Source organism: Octopus bimaculoides, chromosome 14, assembly GCF_046866305.1.
Source record: "Octopus bimaculoides isolate indiv1 chromosome 14, ASM4686630v1, whole genome shotgun sequence".
Taxonomy (NCBI): domain Eukaryota; kingdom Metazoa; phylum Mollusca; class Cephalopoda; order Octopoda; family Octopodidae; genus Octopus; species Octopus bimaculoides.
In genome coordinates this window covers 17,409,462-17,422,850 of record NC_142941.1, presented here as the reverse complement: position 1 = coordinate 17,422,850, position 13,389 = coordinate 17,409,462, and the positions used below count along the sequence as shown (strand labels likewise).

At 36.3% G+C, this 13,389-nt stretch overlaps 1 protein-coding gene across 1 annotated transcript in view; it reads right to left on the bottom strand.

The window, feature by feature from the left end:
* Positions 1–13,389, bottom strand: part of LOC106883371 (cilia- and flagella-associated protein 43) — a gene marked incomplete at its 3' end in the record, with an annotated part of 112,447 nt that overhangs the window by 59,962 nt on the left and 39,096 nt on the right. Inside the window, exons 13-17 of the mRNA XM_089363318.1 lie at positions 11,223–11,366; positions 6,569–6,750; positions 4,397–4,537; positions 2,437–2,718; positions 613–666 (exon numbers count right to left, since the gene is read on the bottom strand). Coding sequence (XP_089219444.1) covers positions 613–666; positions 2,437–2,718; positions 4,397–4,537; positions 6,569–6,750; positions 11,223–11,366 — 803 coding nt within the window. The remainder of the gene's footprint in view (positions 1–612; positions 667–2,436; positions 2,719–4,396; positions 4,538–6,568; positions 6,751–11,222; positions 11,367–13,389) is intronic.

The following is a 13,389-nucleotide window of genomic DNA, read 5'->3' as shown; positions in this document are numbered from 1 at the left end:
CAGAGATATGTGATTAAGAAATTCCCAATCACATAATTTCAGACTCATTTCCACAGTATAGCACCTTAAGACATGTGTCTTCTAGTATAGTCCCTGGCTGAATAAAGCCTTGTGAGTAAATTTGGTAAAAGGAAACTCATCTGAAAGCCTATCATGTATATAGACATGTATGTATATGTGTACATGCATATATGTGTGTATGTGTTTGTAATATGTGTGAGTGTGTGTGTGCACATTTGTGTGTGTGTGTGTGTGCATGTGTGTGTGTGTGCGTGTGTGTGTGTGTGTGCGTGCATGTGTGTGTGTGCCTGTGTTGCTATGACAAGAAGACAAAGGTGATGATAATAGAAATATTGTTATTATGTTGAATATTAAGGTGGCAAGCTAGTGGAATCATTAGCATGCCAGGCAAAATGATCAGTGGCAATTCATCTGTTCTTACATTCTGAGTTCAAATCCTGCCATGGTCGCTTTTGACTATCATCCTTTCAGAGTCAATAAATTAAGTACCAGTGAAACACTGGGGTTCAATGTAATCAACTAGTTCCCTCTCCCCAAAATCCAGGCATTGTGCCTTTTGTAGAAAAGATTGTATTGAATATATAAACTTACTATTTTTCTCTGAGTATCCAGCCATGTAATTGGTAATGGCATCTTTTCTGAGGTCTGCATGTTGGGAGAGAAAAATAAAAACTGAATGTAAGAAATTTTTACAGAGAAGTGAGGAAGTTGAAATGAAGTGATAATAAATCTTATATGATACGTGGATGCCAGGGAAATGTATCCTGTGTATATAAGGAAAGCTTTATATTACTCACAACGTATGAAATAAAAACTAACAAAAAGTCTGTAAAGGAGCATGGACATTTAGGATAAACTTATGAAAATGCATTGAATGGGCAAACTTCAGAGAGTCTATGCTTTGCTTTCACTTATGAGGTGGTATCAAAAAGTTCTCAGATTATTCTGTAGCATGCCAACAGATGGCAGCACATGGTTGCATACACAGTGACAGCTAGCAGTGACCTTGATGAGGAAGTGTACCAAGTGACTGCGATTTTGTCATAGACAGGAAGTTGGAACAAAGAGCCATTGTAGAATTTTGCATTAAACCTGGGAAGTCTGCTACAGAAACATTGAGCATGTTTTGGCAAGCTTATGGTGATGAGGCAATGGGTCGTATGCAATATTTAGAGTGGCACAGGTGTTTCAAAAACAGAAGAAGGTCCCTGGGAGATGATGAGCAATCTGGAAGACCTGCCACAAGCACCACCCCTGGAAATATGGTATTGTGCATTGAGAATTCATCTCCCAGGGCCAGGCTGTCAATCAAGAGTTCTACGGTGATGTTTTGAAGTATCTGAGGGAGGACATTCAGCAAAAGTGACCAGATCTGTGGAGCGCAAAGAGTTGAATTCATCATGATGACAATGCACCCTGTCACCAAGCTCACCTCACTTGTGAATTTATCACCAATAACATGCTATCACTTCCACACCCAGCCTATTCACCAGATTTAGCACCTGCAGACTTCCCTCTCTTTCCCCGACATGAAAATGCAGCTCAAATGCCACTGTTAAACATTGTTTAGTCTGCTGCCCTAACCACTGGGCCATTGCGCCTCCACTTCTATCACTATATGAAGCTGTGTAGACATGTCAGAACTAGTGTTGTCACATGTTGTAACATTGCCACACACACAAAATGGCTGTTTATCCTTTTTATATTTATTATAAAATAAAACTTATAAACCCAGGGTCTCATAAAGTGGGCCTTTGTAATGTGAGGTATTACTGTGCACATTACTCAGGGTTTGAGCACAATGAGCTTGCACTCAGAAATAGTTTGCAGACTTTGTGATTCATAATTGAATAAAATTTATTTTAAGCTACATATACATCATAGACCTGTCAACTATCAGTGTTTTCGTAATCGATTTGAAAATCCATTTTTAACACTAACGTAAAAGCGGTGTTACTGTATGGGGCTGAGACATGGTGAACAGCAGTTAAGTCAAATAAGCAAATACAATCATTCATCAACAGGTGCTTGCATAGTATACTTAAAATCAGATGGCCCAAACACATAAGCAATATGGAGCTATGGCAAAGAACGAATCCAGTTTCAATTAGGGAGAAAATATTTACGAAAAAGTGGAAGTGGATTGGTAGCACAGTTAGAAAGGACACACCAAATGCAGCAAAAAGTGCTTTACAGTGGAATCCGGATGGATATAGAAGGGGGTTGGCCTAAGAACTTGTGGTGTAGATCAACACAAAAGGAACTAGAGAAAGGGGGACATTCATGGCAGATTATATGTACAGAAACGAGAAATTATGCGACATGGAATTCAATTATAAGTGGCCTATACTCCGTGTTGGAGGGTTAAAGGCAAGAAAGAAGAATACATCATAGAATAAATGATTAAAAACTCACTCCTGCCTCTTGAGATGGTAATCCAATACTATGTAGTTTCATGCATGCTTTGCTCTCTTTTTTAGCAAGGTAAGGTTTCTGGTTGATGGTCATTTGATACCATTCCTTTGAAACACGGCTCTGAATTTTGGTCAAAAGTTTATGTTCATGATTGATTTTATAGCAAGAAGCAGTGCCATCATACGCGGTGACCAAAAGGAACTGACAATCCCATGATAGAACGATGGTCTTCACACCTCTGTTGTGATAGTTATGTGTGATTGAGCTGAGTTGAATTTTACTCTGTTGAAATTAAAAGAAAATTCAAAAACAAAATTCAAACTATCACCACCACCACTACCACCACCATTACCACCACCACCACATATTTATATGTTGTTTTGCATGTGTTTATATATTTGGACATGTGTGTGCATATACATATATGCACATTTGTATATATGTTTTCATATATCATCATCATCATCATCATTTAACGTCCGCTTTCCATGCTAGCAGGGGTTGGACGATTTGACTGGGAACTGGCGAACCAGATGGCTACACCAGACTCCAATCTGATCTGGCAGAGTTTCTACAGCTGGATGCCCTTCCTAACGCCAACCACTCCAAGAGTATAGTGGGTGCTTTTTACATGACCGGCAGTACTGGCAACGGCCATGCTCAAATGGTGTTTTTTTACGTGCCACCTGCACAGGAGTCAGTCCAATGTTTTGTTCACATGCCACCGGCACAAGTGCCAGTAAAGCAAAGCTGGAAACAATCGCACTCAAATGGCGCTTTTTATGCGCCACAGGCATGGAAGCAAGACCGCTGCTCTGGCAGTGATCCTGCTCGATGGTGCTGTTAGCACTCCACTGGCACAGGTGCCAGTCATCAAATTTGGTTCAGTTTTGATCTCACTTGCCCCAACAGTTTTGATCTCACTTGCAAGCTGAGTTTAGTGTCCAATGAAGGAAGGTTGACGTGTATTTTATGTGTATTAATAAGTATGTACATATATATATTTGTGCGAGTGTTCAGATGCAGATGTATCTTTATGTATATATATTATTTTACATATATGTCTCAAGAAGACCCATACTCCACAGTAGAAGTGTTAATGCTGCTCCCTCTGGTGAAGAGTGTTGGCCTGCCAGAGTCCTGTACCAGTGCCACATAAAAAGCACTCATGCCAGTGCCATGTAAACATGCTTGTGCAGTTCCACATAAAAGCACCCAGCATACTCTGTAAAGTGATTGGCATTGGGAAGCCATAGAAACCATGTCAAATCAGACTGGAGTTTGGTGTAACCCCTCAGCTTACCAGCCCTGGTTAATCCGTTCAACCCATGCCAGCATGGACAATAGATGTTAAATGATGATGATGATGATTTTTACCTATATATTTTAATACTTCTTCACTTACACCTTTTACTGTGTACGTGTGTTTGTACATTATTCTCCTACGTACCTATGTATGTATGTATGTATGTATGTATGTATGTATGTATGTGTGTATGTGTGTGTATGCATGTGTCTGTGTCTGTGTCTGTGAATATGCGTGTGTGTATGTGCAGATTGGTATGTTTTGTTTTATGTATGTCTTTTCATGCATATATTTGCATATTTAGACATGCTTATATATACTTAAATGATAAACTAATGGAAGGTTTTTTTATGTATGTATGTATGTATGTATGTATGTATGTGTGTATGTATGTTTGTATGTATGTTTGTATGTATGTATGTTTGTATGTATTTCAACCATGGGCATTGGTGAAGGATTTAAACACCAACAAAAACCTAAAAACCCAGTATTCTTCATACCAGGTCCTTTGCGCCAAATTATAGACAATCCCTTATCACAATAACTACCAGAAATGTAACGAACTCTTGATTAGTCTAATGTAACCAGCAATGCTATTGTTCACAAATTGAGATATAGAAGAAGAAAAATAGTAAAACGGTCTGAATGATTTACCAGATCTACAGCTAGAAAAGCATGGATGGATCCATCTTCAGCAGCCATTAGTAGCCATTTCTCATCATAACTGGTACATAGGCAACAAGCAGAAAATTGGTCAAATGGGAATCTCTTTGAAATTTCCCATCCAAGGCCCTGCTATAAAATTAAAATAAGTAAAATTAGATGATATGTGAAGGTGTATATATATGTGGTGTGTCTATTTGGGGGTGTAGGTGTAGCTGTGTGGAGATGGTGGGTTAGGGTTAGGGTTGTGTGATTAAGAGGCTTGCTTCCCAACCATGTGATCTTGTGTTCAATCCCACTGCATGGCACCTTGAGTGAATATCTTCTACTATAGCACCAGATAAATCAAAGGTTTGTGAGTGGATTTGGTAGAGGGAAACTGAAAGAAGTCCATTGTGTATATCTGTATGTGCTTGCATGAGTTTAAAATGTGTGTGTGTGTGTGTGTTTGTGTGCATGCATGCGCACATGTATACCTTTGTCTAAACATCACATGATGGTTGTAAATGAGCATCTCTAATTACACAAGCCAGGTTTTTATTCATTTCCAGTCTTCCATGAAAAGCATTTCTAGCTCAGAAAAATATTAACTTGCCTGGAAACAGTTGAGGGTTGGCAAAAGGAAAAGCATCCAGCAATAGAAAAATTTGCCTCAACAAATTCCATTTGACCCATGAAAGCACAGGAAATGATGAAGATAAACAATTTTATCTTACAACAGCTCAACTTGTTGGTCCAGGGCCATTAAACTATCTCTATTATTCCACTTCAATAATTTTCATGGAAATTTCATGGGTCCTGTTGGTCTTTATTACTATTTCTAGTCGAATAAATCAACAGCATTTTTTTATTTTTTATTTTTTGCGAAGCCTGGCACTTATTCTATCAGTCCCCTTTACTGAACAGCTAAAATACACATCAACACTAGTTGTCAAGTGGTGGTGAGAGACAAACACAGATACAAAGACACACATATTGATATATATATATATATATATTATAAAAGTTAGAATAGGGTAGTTAATAGGATTACCTTTGGTTTCACATCCACAAAGCGCTTAGCTTTGTGGCATATCATCAGATCCCAAAACCCAAAGGTAATCTCATTGACTGGCCTATTCTAACTTTTATATTATATACTGCTCTGTAACTTAGAGTATGCTTTTTTGGTTTTATGTTCTACCGACGATATATGTATGTATATATATATATATATATATATATATATATATGGGTGTGTGTATGCATGTGTGCGCGCGCGCGCGTGTGTGTGTGTGTGTGTGTGTGTGTGTGTGTGTGTGTGTGTGTGTATGTATATATGTATATACCCGACAGGTTTCTTCCAGTTTCTGTCTACCAAAGCCACTTGTAAGGCTTTGGTTGGCCCAAGACTATAGTAGAAGACACTTGCCATAGGTGAGACTGAACCTAAAACCATGCAGTTAAGAAGCAAGCTTTTTACCACACAGTGATGCCTGCAATAAGTTTTCCAGATTTTTTAAGCCTAAATACTAAGTGCATGCATTATTCATAAGAACTCAGTGTCTGCCCATGTTTTCCTAATCTGTTACATCACCATATACAGAAAGCATGGCTGGAAGTAAGCTAACTGTCCAAGCTAAGAGATAAATAACAAAGAGTTGAAATCGTTATAAAAATGTGGTATTTTCCTATGACAGTGACAATATATTAAATATTCAATACAACTGGCAGGTTGTTCTGTGTAATTACTACCATCAACCTTCAGTATGGAAAGATGAAATGTAATACCTTCATACTGGAAATGCTACTACTTCAATTATTTAATACAAACATTGAATAAATAAATAACTACTAGGAACAATATATAAATACTGCCATAATCAAAATGTGAATATAAACTAAAAGCTAAATACTTTCCTTAAAATACTGTCATTATCGTGATGAGCTATCACTATCTGTGTTACTACTGCGTTCCCTGAAAATAAGACCCGGCCTTATATTAATTTTGCATCCAAAAAATGCACTACGGCTTATTTTCGGGGGATGGCTTATATTTTTATGGAAAAAATCCAAGAAAGACAAAAAAGTCTCATGTCCTCATGTAAAAGGAAAAAAATCTTAATTAAGATTGTGGTTAGGATAGTCAAGGAAAATCAATAAATAAAATTCTTTAAAATATACCTCTGAATCAGCATCAAATTTGTAATTTATCTGTGCAAGTTCTTGAGATTTCTTGAATGTAGTATAGACATGTTCATTCATAGCTTCCAGCCCTCTACCGGGAGACGTGAGTAGAAGTACATTCATACAAAGCTTATCGTTGTCAAATATACTCATTGAACTTTGGAACTTATCATGAAATGCTGAAATGTTGATGAAACAGTAGTTATTATTTTTTTATCTTTTACTTGTGTCAGTCATTAGACTGTGGGCATACTGGGGCACTGCCTCGAAGAATTTTATCGACCCCCAATACCTATTAATTTTTTTGTAAAGCTTGATACTTATTTTATCGGGCTCTTTTGCCAAATGGCTAAGTTAACAAGGATGTAAACACACCAACATTGTTTATCAACCAGTGGTGGGGAACAAACACATACACAAAGACACACACACACACATATATATATATGTATGTATGTATGTATGTATGTGTGTATGTATGTATATATATATGTATATATATATGTATATATATATATATATATATATATATATATATATATATATATATGTATTATATATATATATGTGTGTGTGTGTGTGTGTGCGTGTGTGTATATATGTATGTATATATATATATATATATATATATATATATATATATATATATATATACAATGGGCTTCTTTCAGTTTTCATCTGCCATATTCACTCACAAGGCTTTGGTTGGCTTGAGGCTGTAGTAGAAGACACTTGCCCAAGGTGTCACACAAGGGACTGAACCCAGAACCAAGGACACAGTATTTCTTTTTCCAACTATAATATACTACTAAGTATATTAAAGGTTTACAAGTCATTATTGGGCTTTACTTTTGTGATGTTCTTATTTCTAAGTTTATCTCTATAGATTTTCTATAGAATTTAAAGCAAATGCTGAAAGTTACAACATAAATGTAATTTTCAGTACTGGCACTAAATCCTATAGAAAATCTATAGATAAACTTAGAAAGCTCTATATATATATGCATCTTAAACACATAGATTATGTGAATACTGCTCGATGCTAGTACATTGATAAGGAAACCGCAGTATTGAGCAACTTCCATAGCCAGTAAACTGACATGCTGTAATATAAATATTTCTGCATTCAATCAGAACAGGCTTCTTTGAGAGAGTTCTCAAATGGGTTAGATGGCTGCTACACAAGAGTGCTATGAATGGCCCTAAATGTGAAATGGTAGCAACCTATGACAAATGAATGCCTTTATGGAGACCTGCTGAAAGCTAGCAAGATCAGGCAAAGATGGCTGCAACTATCTGGTCAGTGTGTGTACCACCCTGAACTGGAAACATCCAAATTAGTCTTGTGGAACCTACTTCATGATGATGTAAGAAGAGGAAAATGTTGTCACACATCAATGTGATCGTGACCACTGGCTTGGAGTATATCCAGGATATCAAGGCAATGGTGTTGGACCAAGAAGTGTGGTGGGTAGACTTTGTTGCTGCAACCTAGGTTGGGATTCAGCCATACAAAAAACAAAAATGAGATTAATGAGGGTTATTCATTCTTCTAGATGAGTACCTTGTGGATGGACATCACCAAGCTTTTCTGTGAGGAATATTCTGTTGCTTAAAGTAACTCAGATACTCTCTGATGTTAGTGAATAGCTAATGTCCCCTTGGAGAGAGCCACTTTGTTATGAAACCAAGTGCCTATACAACATCAATATTCTGGGATTATTGGGGCAAAGTCCTCTTATAACATTGACTAAATTACTTAAACAAGACAAAGACATTCTAATGAGGGGTTTTAAAGCAAGACTAGGGAACAGTGCTGGATTTAGACCAAGTAGGGTCCATGGACGGTTACGTTTTTGGGAACCCCTTATGATTTTGCTAATTCAAAGCATAATAAAGAAGACCTCATTAAATTTACAGGCCCTAAACAGTTAGAAGAGACCCCCCAAAATTAAAAGAGACTTGGTAGATTCAGAGGGACTCAGATTTAATGGCTTTTTAAATCTAAATGGGCCCACTAAATCAAAACAGAATTCAATAATTTTAAAAGAACACTATTGGATTTAAAAAATTAAACAAGTAAAAAAACTTATAAATTATTTACTTGGTTGCTTTAAATAGGTGCCCCTTGGCCATATCTCATATTAGCCCATACATAAATATGGCCCTACTAAGGAGGAATTTAAAAATTCCTAGGATTAAGTGATCAGAACCAGTATTTGGAAAACAGCAACAATGTCAGGTTTATTCCTCTGTGGGCAGAATATGACATCAACATTATCCACACCATCTTCCAGTAAAAGAACAAACATGAAAACCTCACAGGTGCATTCCATATCTAAATACTAGCATCTTATGACCACATTATGGTCAGGTAATTGGACTTCAAGGATGTTCTGCTCATTGAAGCTATGCAAACACTTGAGTGTAGGTCAGACCATCAAGTGATACTAACGAAGGATATCCCTAACAATGTGCAAGAGCATCAAACATCAAGATGCTCGAATGTTGTAAACTTGACAGTCCTAATATTTGTAAGGACTTCCATCACTCACTCTCGATGTCAAACTTACAGCTTCAAAGGTACTCATCACTTTGGGCACTCATCACTCTGAAAGCTGGCATGGATGACAAATGGTTCTCATAAAGTTCAAATTCTATAATGCAGCTGCTAAAACCATCAGAAATAAGACTGGCTCAAGGAGAACACCAGAATAATCAGCAGGCCCCTGAATTACATGCACAAGGCCCATAAAGTCACCTGGGACAATTACTCATAACACACTCAAGCAAAACAAAAGCAAGCATTTTGGAGTGAGACTTATTCACTCTTTCTGTTCTGAAAAATCAATGATAGATGGCTAACACTCAAGAAATTTAGATGCACCTAGATAAGCATGTTATGCATGTTTTCTATGAAGTGATGAAGGCACTTATAATGCACTAGGAAATTGTTCAAGGATATCAACCATCAGATATTACTGAAATATATGAGTCAATAATAGAGGAACCCTAGGAAAACACTTCCACTAGATCCTAAATCAGTGAATCCAGCAGTCCTGAAGGAAATCTGTGAAATGTTCATCGTCCAGCCTCTTGTTACACCATGCAGTTAGTGCTACCATCAAAACATTAAAAAATAGAAAATCACCTCCTTGAAGGAGGATGTTTATCTCAGCACAAGATCTCTTGATCACTACATCACAGAGGTGTGGAACCAGGAGTATTTACTTCGATATTGGAAGGGTGCTAATATCATTACTACCTGTTAAAACTAAGAAGAGAAATCTGTTTCTTCAGTCGGTAAGGATATAGCAAATGTGTCCATTGTTGAGAAGGTCATAGCCAAGACCTTGCTCAAAGACTAATTCAATCAATATTAGAAAACATCAGACCAGAGTTGCAGTGTAGATTCCACAAAGAACAAGGTACACTCAACATAATCTTTGTTACAAAGTAGCTTAAGATAAATGCAGGAAGTAACCTGCTTGTTGTGTTTGTCAAAGTCTTTTCACACCATAAATAGAGAACTCCTACAAGAAATTCGCAGATAGTTTGGTTTCTCACCCAAATTTGAAAATCCCTAAACTACTTTAACACAGTGATTATGGCTTTAATTATTGTTGGAAGGCAGAAATCTAAGCTGTTCAATGTGAAAATTACATAGATTCTGTACTGTTTAATATCTTCCCTTTTTATGTGACCACACTAATATGCAGAAAGGTGGAAGAGGAGATAGGGGTTATTACAAACTTCTAGCTTGACAGGAACATGTTCAAAATCAGAAATAGCTTGCACCAATCTAAAATTATTTAGAGTTAGAATTTTTTAAACATAAAATCAAGTTCCAAAGAGATTAAAAAAAAAACACTATTAGCTTCATTCTCAAGGAGATACTGGTCAATAAAAATAACAACTGAAAAAAACTGTGTTACCTATTCTGTGAGGGATCAACCAATGACTTAGAAATGAAAATAAGCCAATGAGAGAACTGCTATGTGATTGCTTGATAACAGAAGAAGGAAAACAAATAAAAATCATCAAAACAAATTTTAAAAGAATTTTAAAAAATAAAAATAGTGAAGATTGAGAGCTTCTGGCAATGCAAAGAGGAAAAAGTTTAATAAACTTTAGATATTTCTGACACAAAAGTCCATCATTAGAAGTAAACAGACAAGAAATGTTGAACAATGATCAACACGGTCAGTATCAGATAAAGACTAACATTTTTTGACTGTTTACTCCTGATGATGGTGTGTTGTACCTGAAATATATGAAGTTCATTAACTTTTTAGCATTCAGATTACTCTGTCAAATGTAATGCTTATTTATTCACAGTTTTGAATAAATCGTGGCTTATTTTCTAACTCCAAGATTTCAATATGATTGTTTATTTTTAGAATGACAATGTAGGGTACGTGCAAGAGGCTGGACCTGGCCAGTTTGCACAAAGCACAGAGTATTTGGGCCAGATATGACTGGTTTGAATGTTAAAGGGCTAAACTTTTTCATTTCTGCATTGTAAGAAGCTCTCTGTTCTCACCATATTGTTTCTTTACATCTTTGTCACAATGTTTCAAACAAGCTTTAACACTCTTCGTAAAAAGGAAAAAAAATTGCTGATGCTCAGTAATGACACGTTTAAACTTACTACTTTTGAAGTTTGGTTCCAAATAGAAAAATATAAGTTTATTGAATTCTGTTTCTTGTTCCATGTGGTCAGATGCAGCTGAGACATAAACCTTGACACCAGCAGTACTCTCTGTGGCAACAGACAATAACAAGTTGGGCATTTCTATAAAGCCAAAAACAAAAACAAAAAAAGTTATCAATGAAACCAGAGTTCAGAATGTATAATAGACTAATTAACTAAATGAAAAGTTGCAGTTTATTTAGGCGATTACTGATGTGAACTCATATTGGCAAAATCATTTTGTTATGTTTGCATTTTCTCAGTACAATAGCAGTGAGAATCTTTTGTGACTACCTGTGGTAATGCCACAAGCATGTTGTGTTGCTACAATAGATTCCATTGAACCTTGTGGTGTGTGACCAGTTAAAGTACTGAGTGTTGAATAGACGTTTTTCTCTTTCTTTTTCTTTCTTTCTTCTCCTTTTTCCTCTTTTTTTCTTTCTTTGCTCATGTTTGTGTTTTCTTTGGTTTGTGATTTTTATTTTAATGTGGTTTTGTATTAAAAATGCATGTGTCTTTGATGATTTGTGATGATATCTGATAAATGACATACATGCATCTGAGCCCCAGATGGTTTATGAAAGTTGTTTTAGCTGGGGAGCTGTCACAAGCATCATCCTCATTATTATCACCATCATTAAACTGACCTTCATTAGACTTACTGAATGTAACATAGATGTAAACACTAGCTTAAAATACAATATCTTCATGGACAGAAAATCAGGGATCATCATCTGATAAATGACATACATGCATCTGAGCCCCAGATGGTTTATGAAAGTTGTTTTAGCTGGGGAGCTGTCAACATAACTCTTAAAAAATAATGGGCCTGTGGATGTGGGTTAACACTGTTTTTTAGCAGAGTCACATGAGTACAAAGTTTACAGACGATAAGCTCAAGCAAGCTGAAGCTTATGAACACAATCTTAACCAATCAGCACGCAGCTTAGGTGTCATGGTTTGATGAGCATGGTAAAACAGTAGACATTGACAGCTCTTATTTCTAGAAACATTTTAACCAATCAGAAAGACTGAGAGAGGATTTGGCTACAACCAGATTTTGAGAAATATCTGATACTATAAGTCATTGTCCTCATCTTAAATATCTTTAAATGAAATTTAGTGCAAATTTGGATTTATAATGCTGTCAGTAATTACTACAGTTTTTAAGTAACATCAATATTGATACTATTCTTCTTCATATTATTGTCCATTCAGAATGGGTTTAAGATTCTCAATAAAATTCTTTTCCCTTACTCATCTTCTAACTTCACTTAAAGTTTGTAAAAGAAGGATATCAAAAAACTCTCCTTGTTGCATGTTTCTAAATGATCACCTAATACAATCTGAAAGACCTTAAGGTCTCTGATTTGTTGCTGCTATACCTGAGTTCATTCCTATAATGAGTTTCCTGTCTGGCCAATATATATTTCTTCATAATGCAAGTATTTAACGGAGTTGTTACTGTTGTTTAGTCAAACTTTACCTTTGATAACAATGGCTCTAAGCTTTTTGGTTGCCTTTTACTTTCAACAAATATACAAATTAGCAATTAAATATTTTAGTTCGGTATTTTGTCTGATGATAGGTATATTGACCTGATGACATTAAAAATATTTTGACAACATGGATTATGTGCCTCTTCCTTGGGTTGGTCTAAGTTGTTCTATAGGCATTTGTTTTGCATATTGTATATCATTTTCTGCGACAGCTGCAACAAAGACTATGAAGCTGTGGCCAGCAGGCATTCTGACTGCATCCTCATAATAAAATTCATTTTCCATATCCTTCAACAAGGTCTTGAGCCCAATTTGGATGGTTATGTAAAGCTGCTGAAAATGGTGGTCAAACCCTAGCTGAAGAGGGCTGCTGCTAGAAGGTCATATGTGTGGCAGCAGGATTCAGCTCCTTGCTATACCTCTGAAAAAAGTCAAAAATAGTCACTGGAGAATTTCTACTACAACTTCACCACCAACCAATTTCTGGCCTCTTAATTCCTCTGATTGTAATCCCATGGATTACTTTGTGTGGGATGTGGTTGAGAAACACACTAATCTCTCTACCTGCAACACCAAGGCCAAGCTGGTGGCTAAGATTAAGGAGATCTTTGAAGATCTTCCCTTGG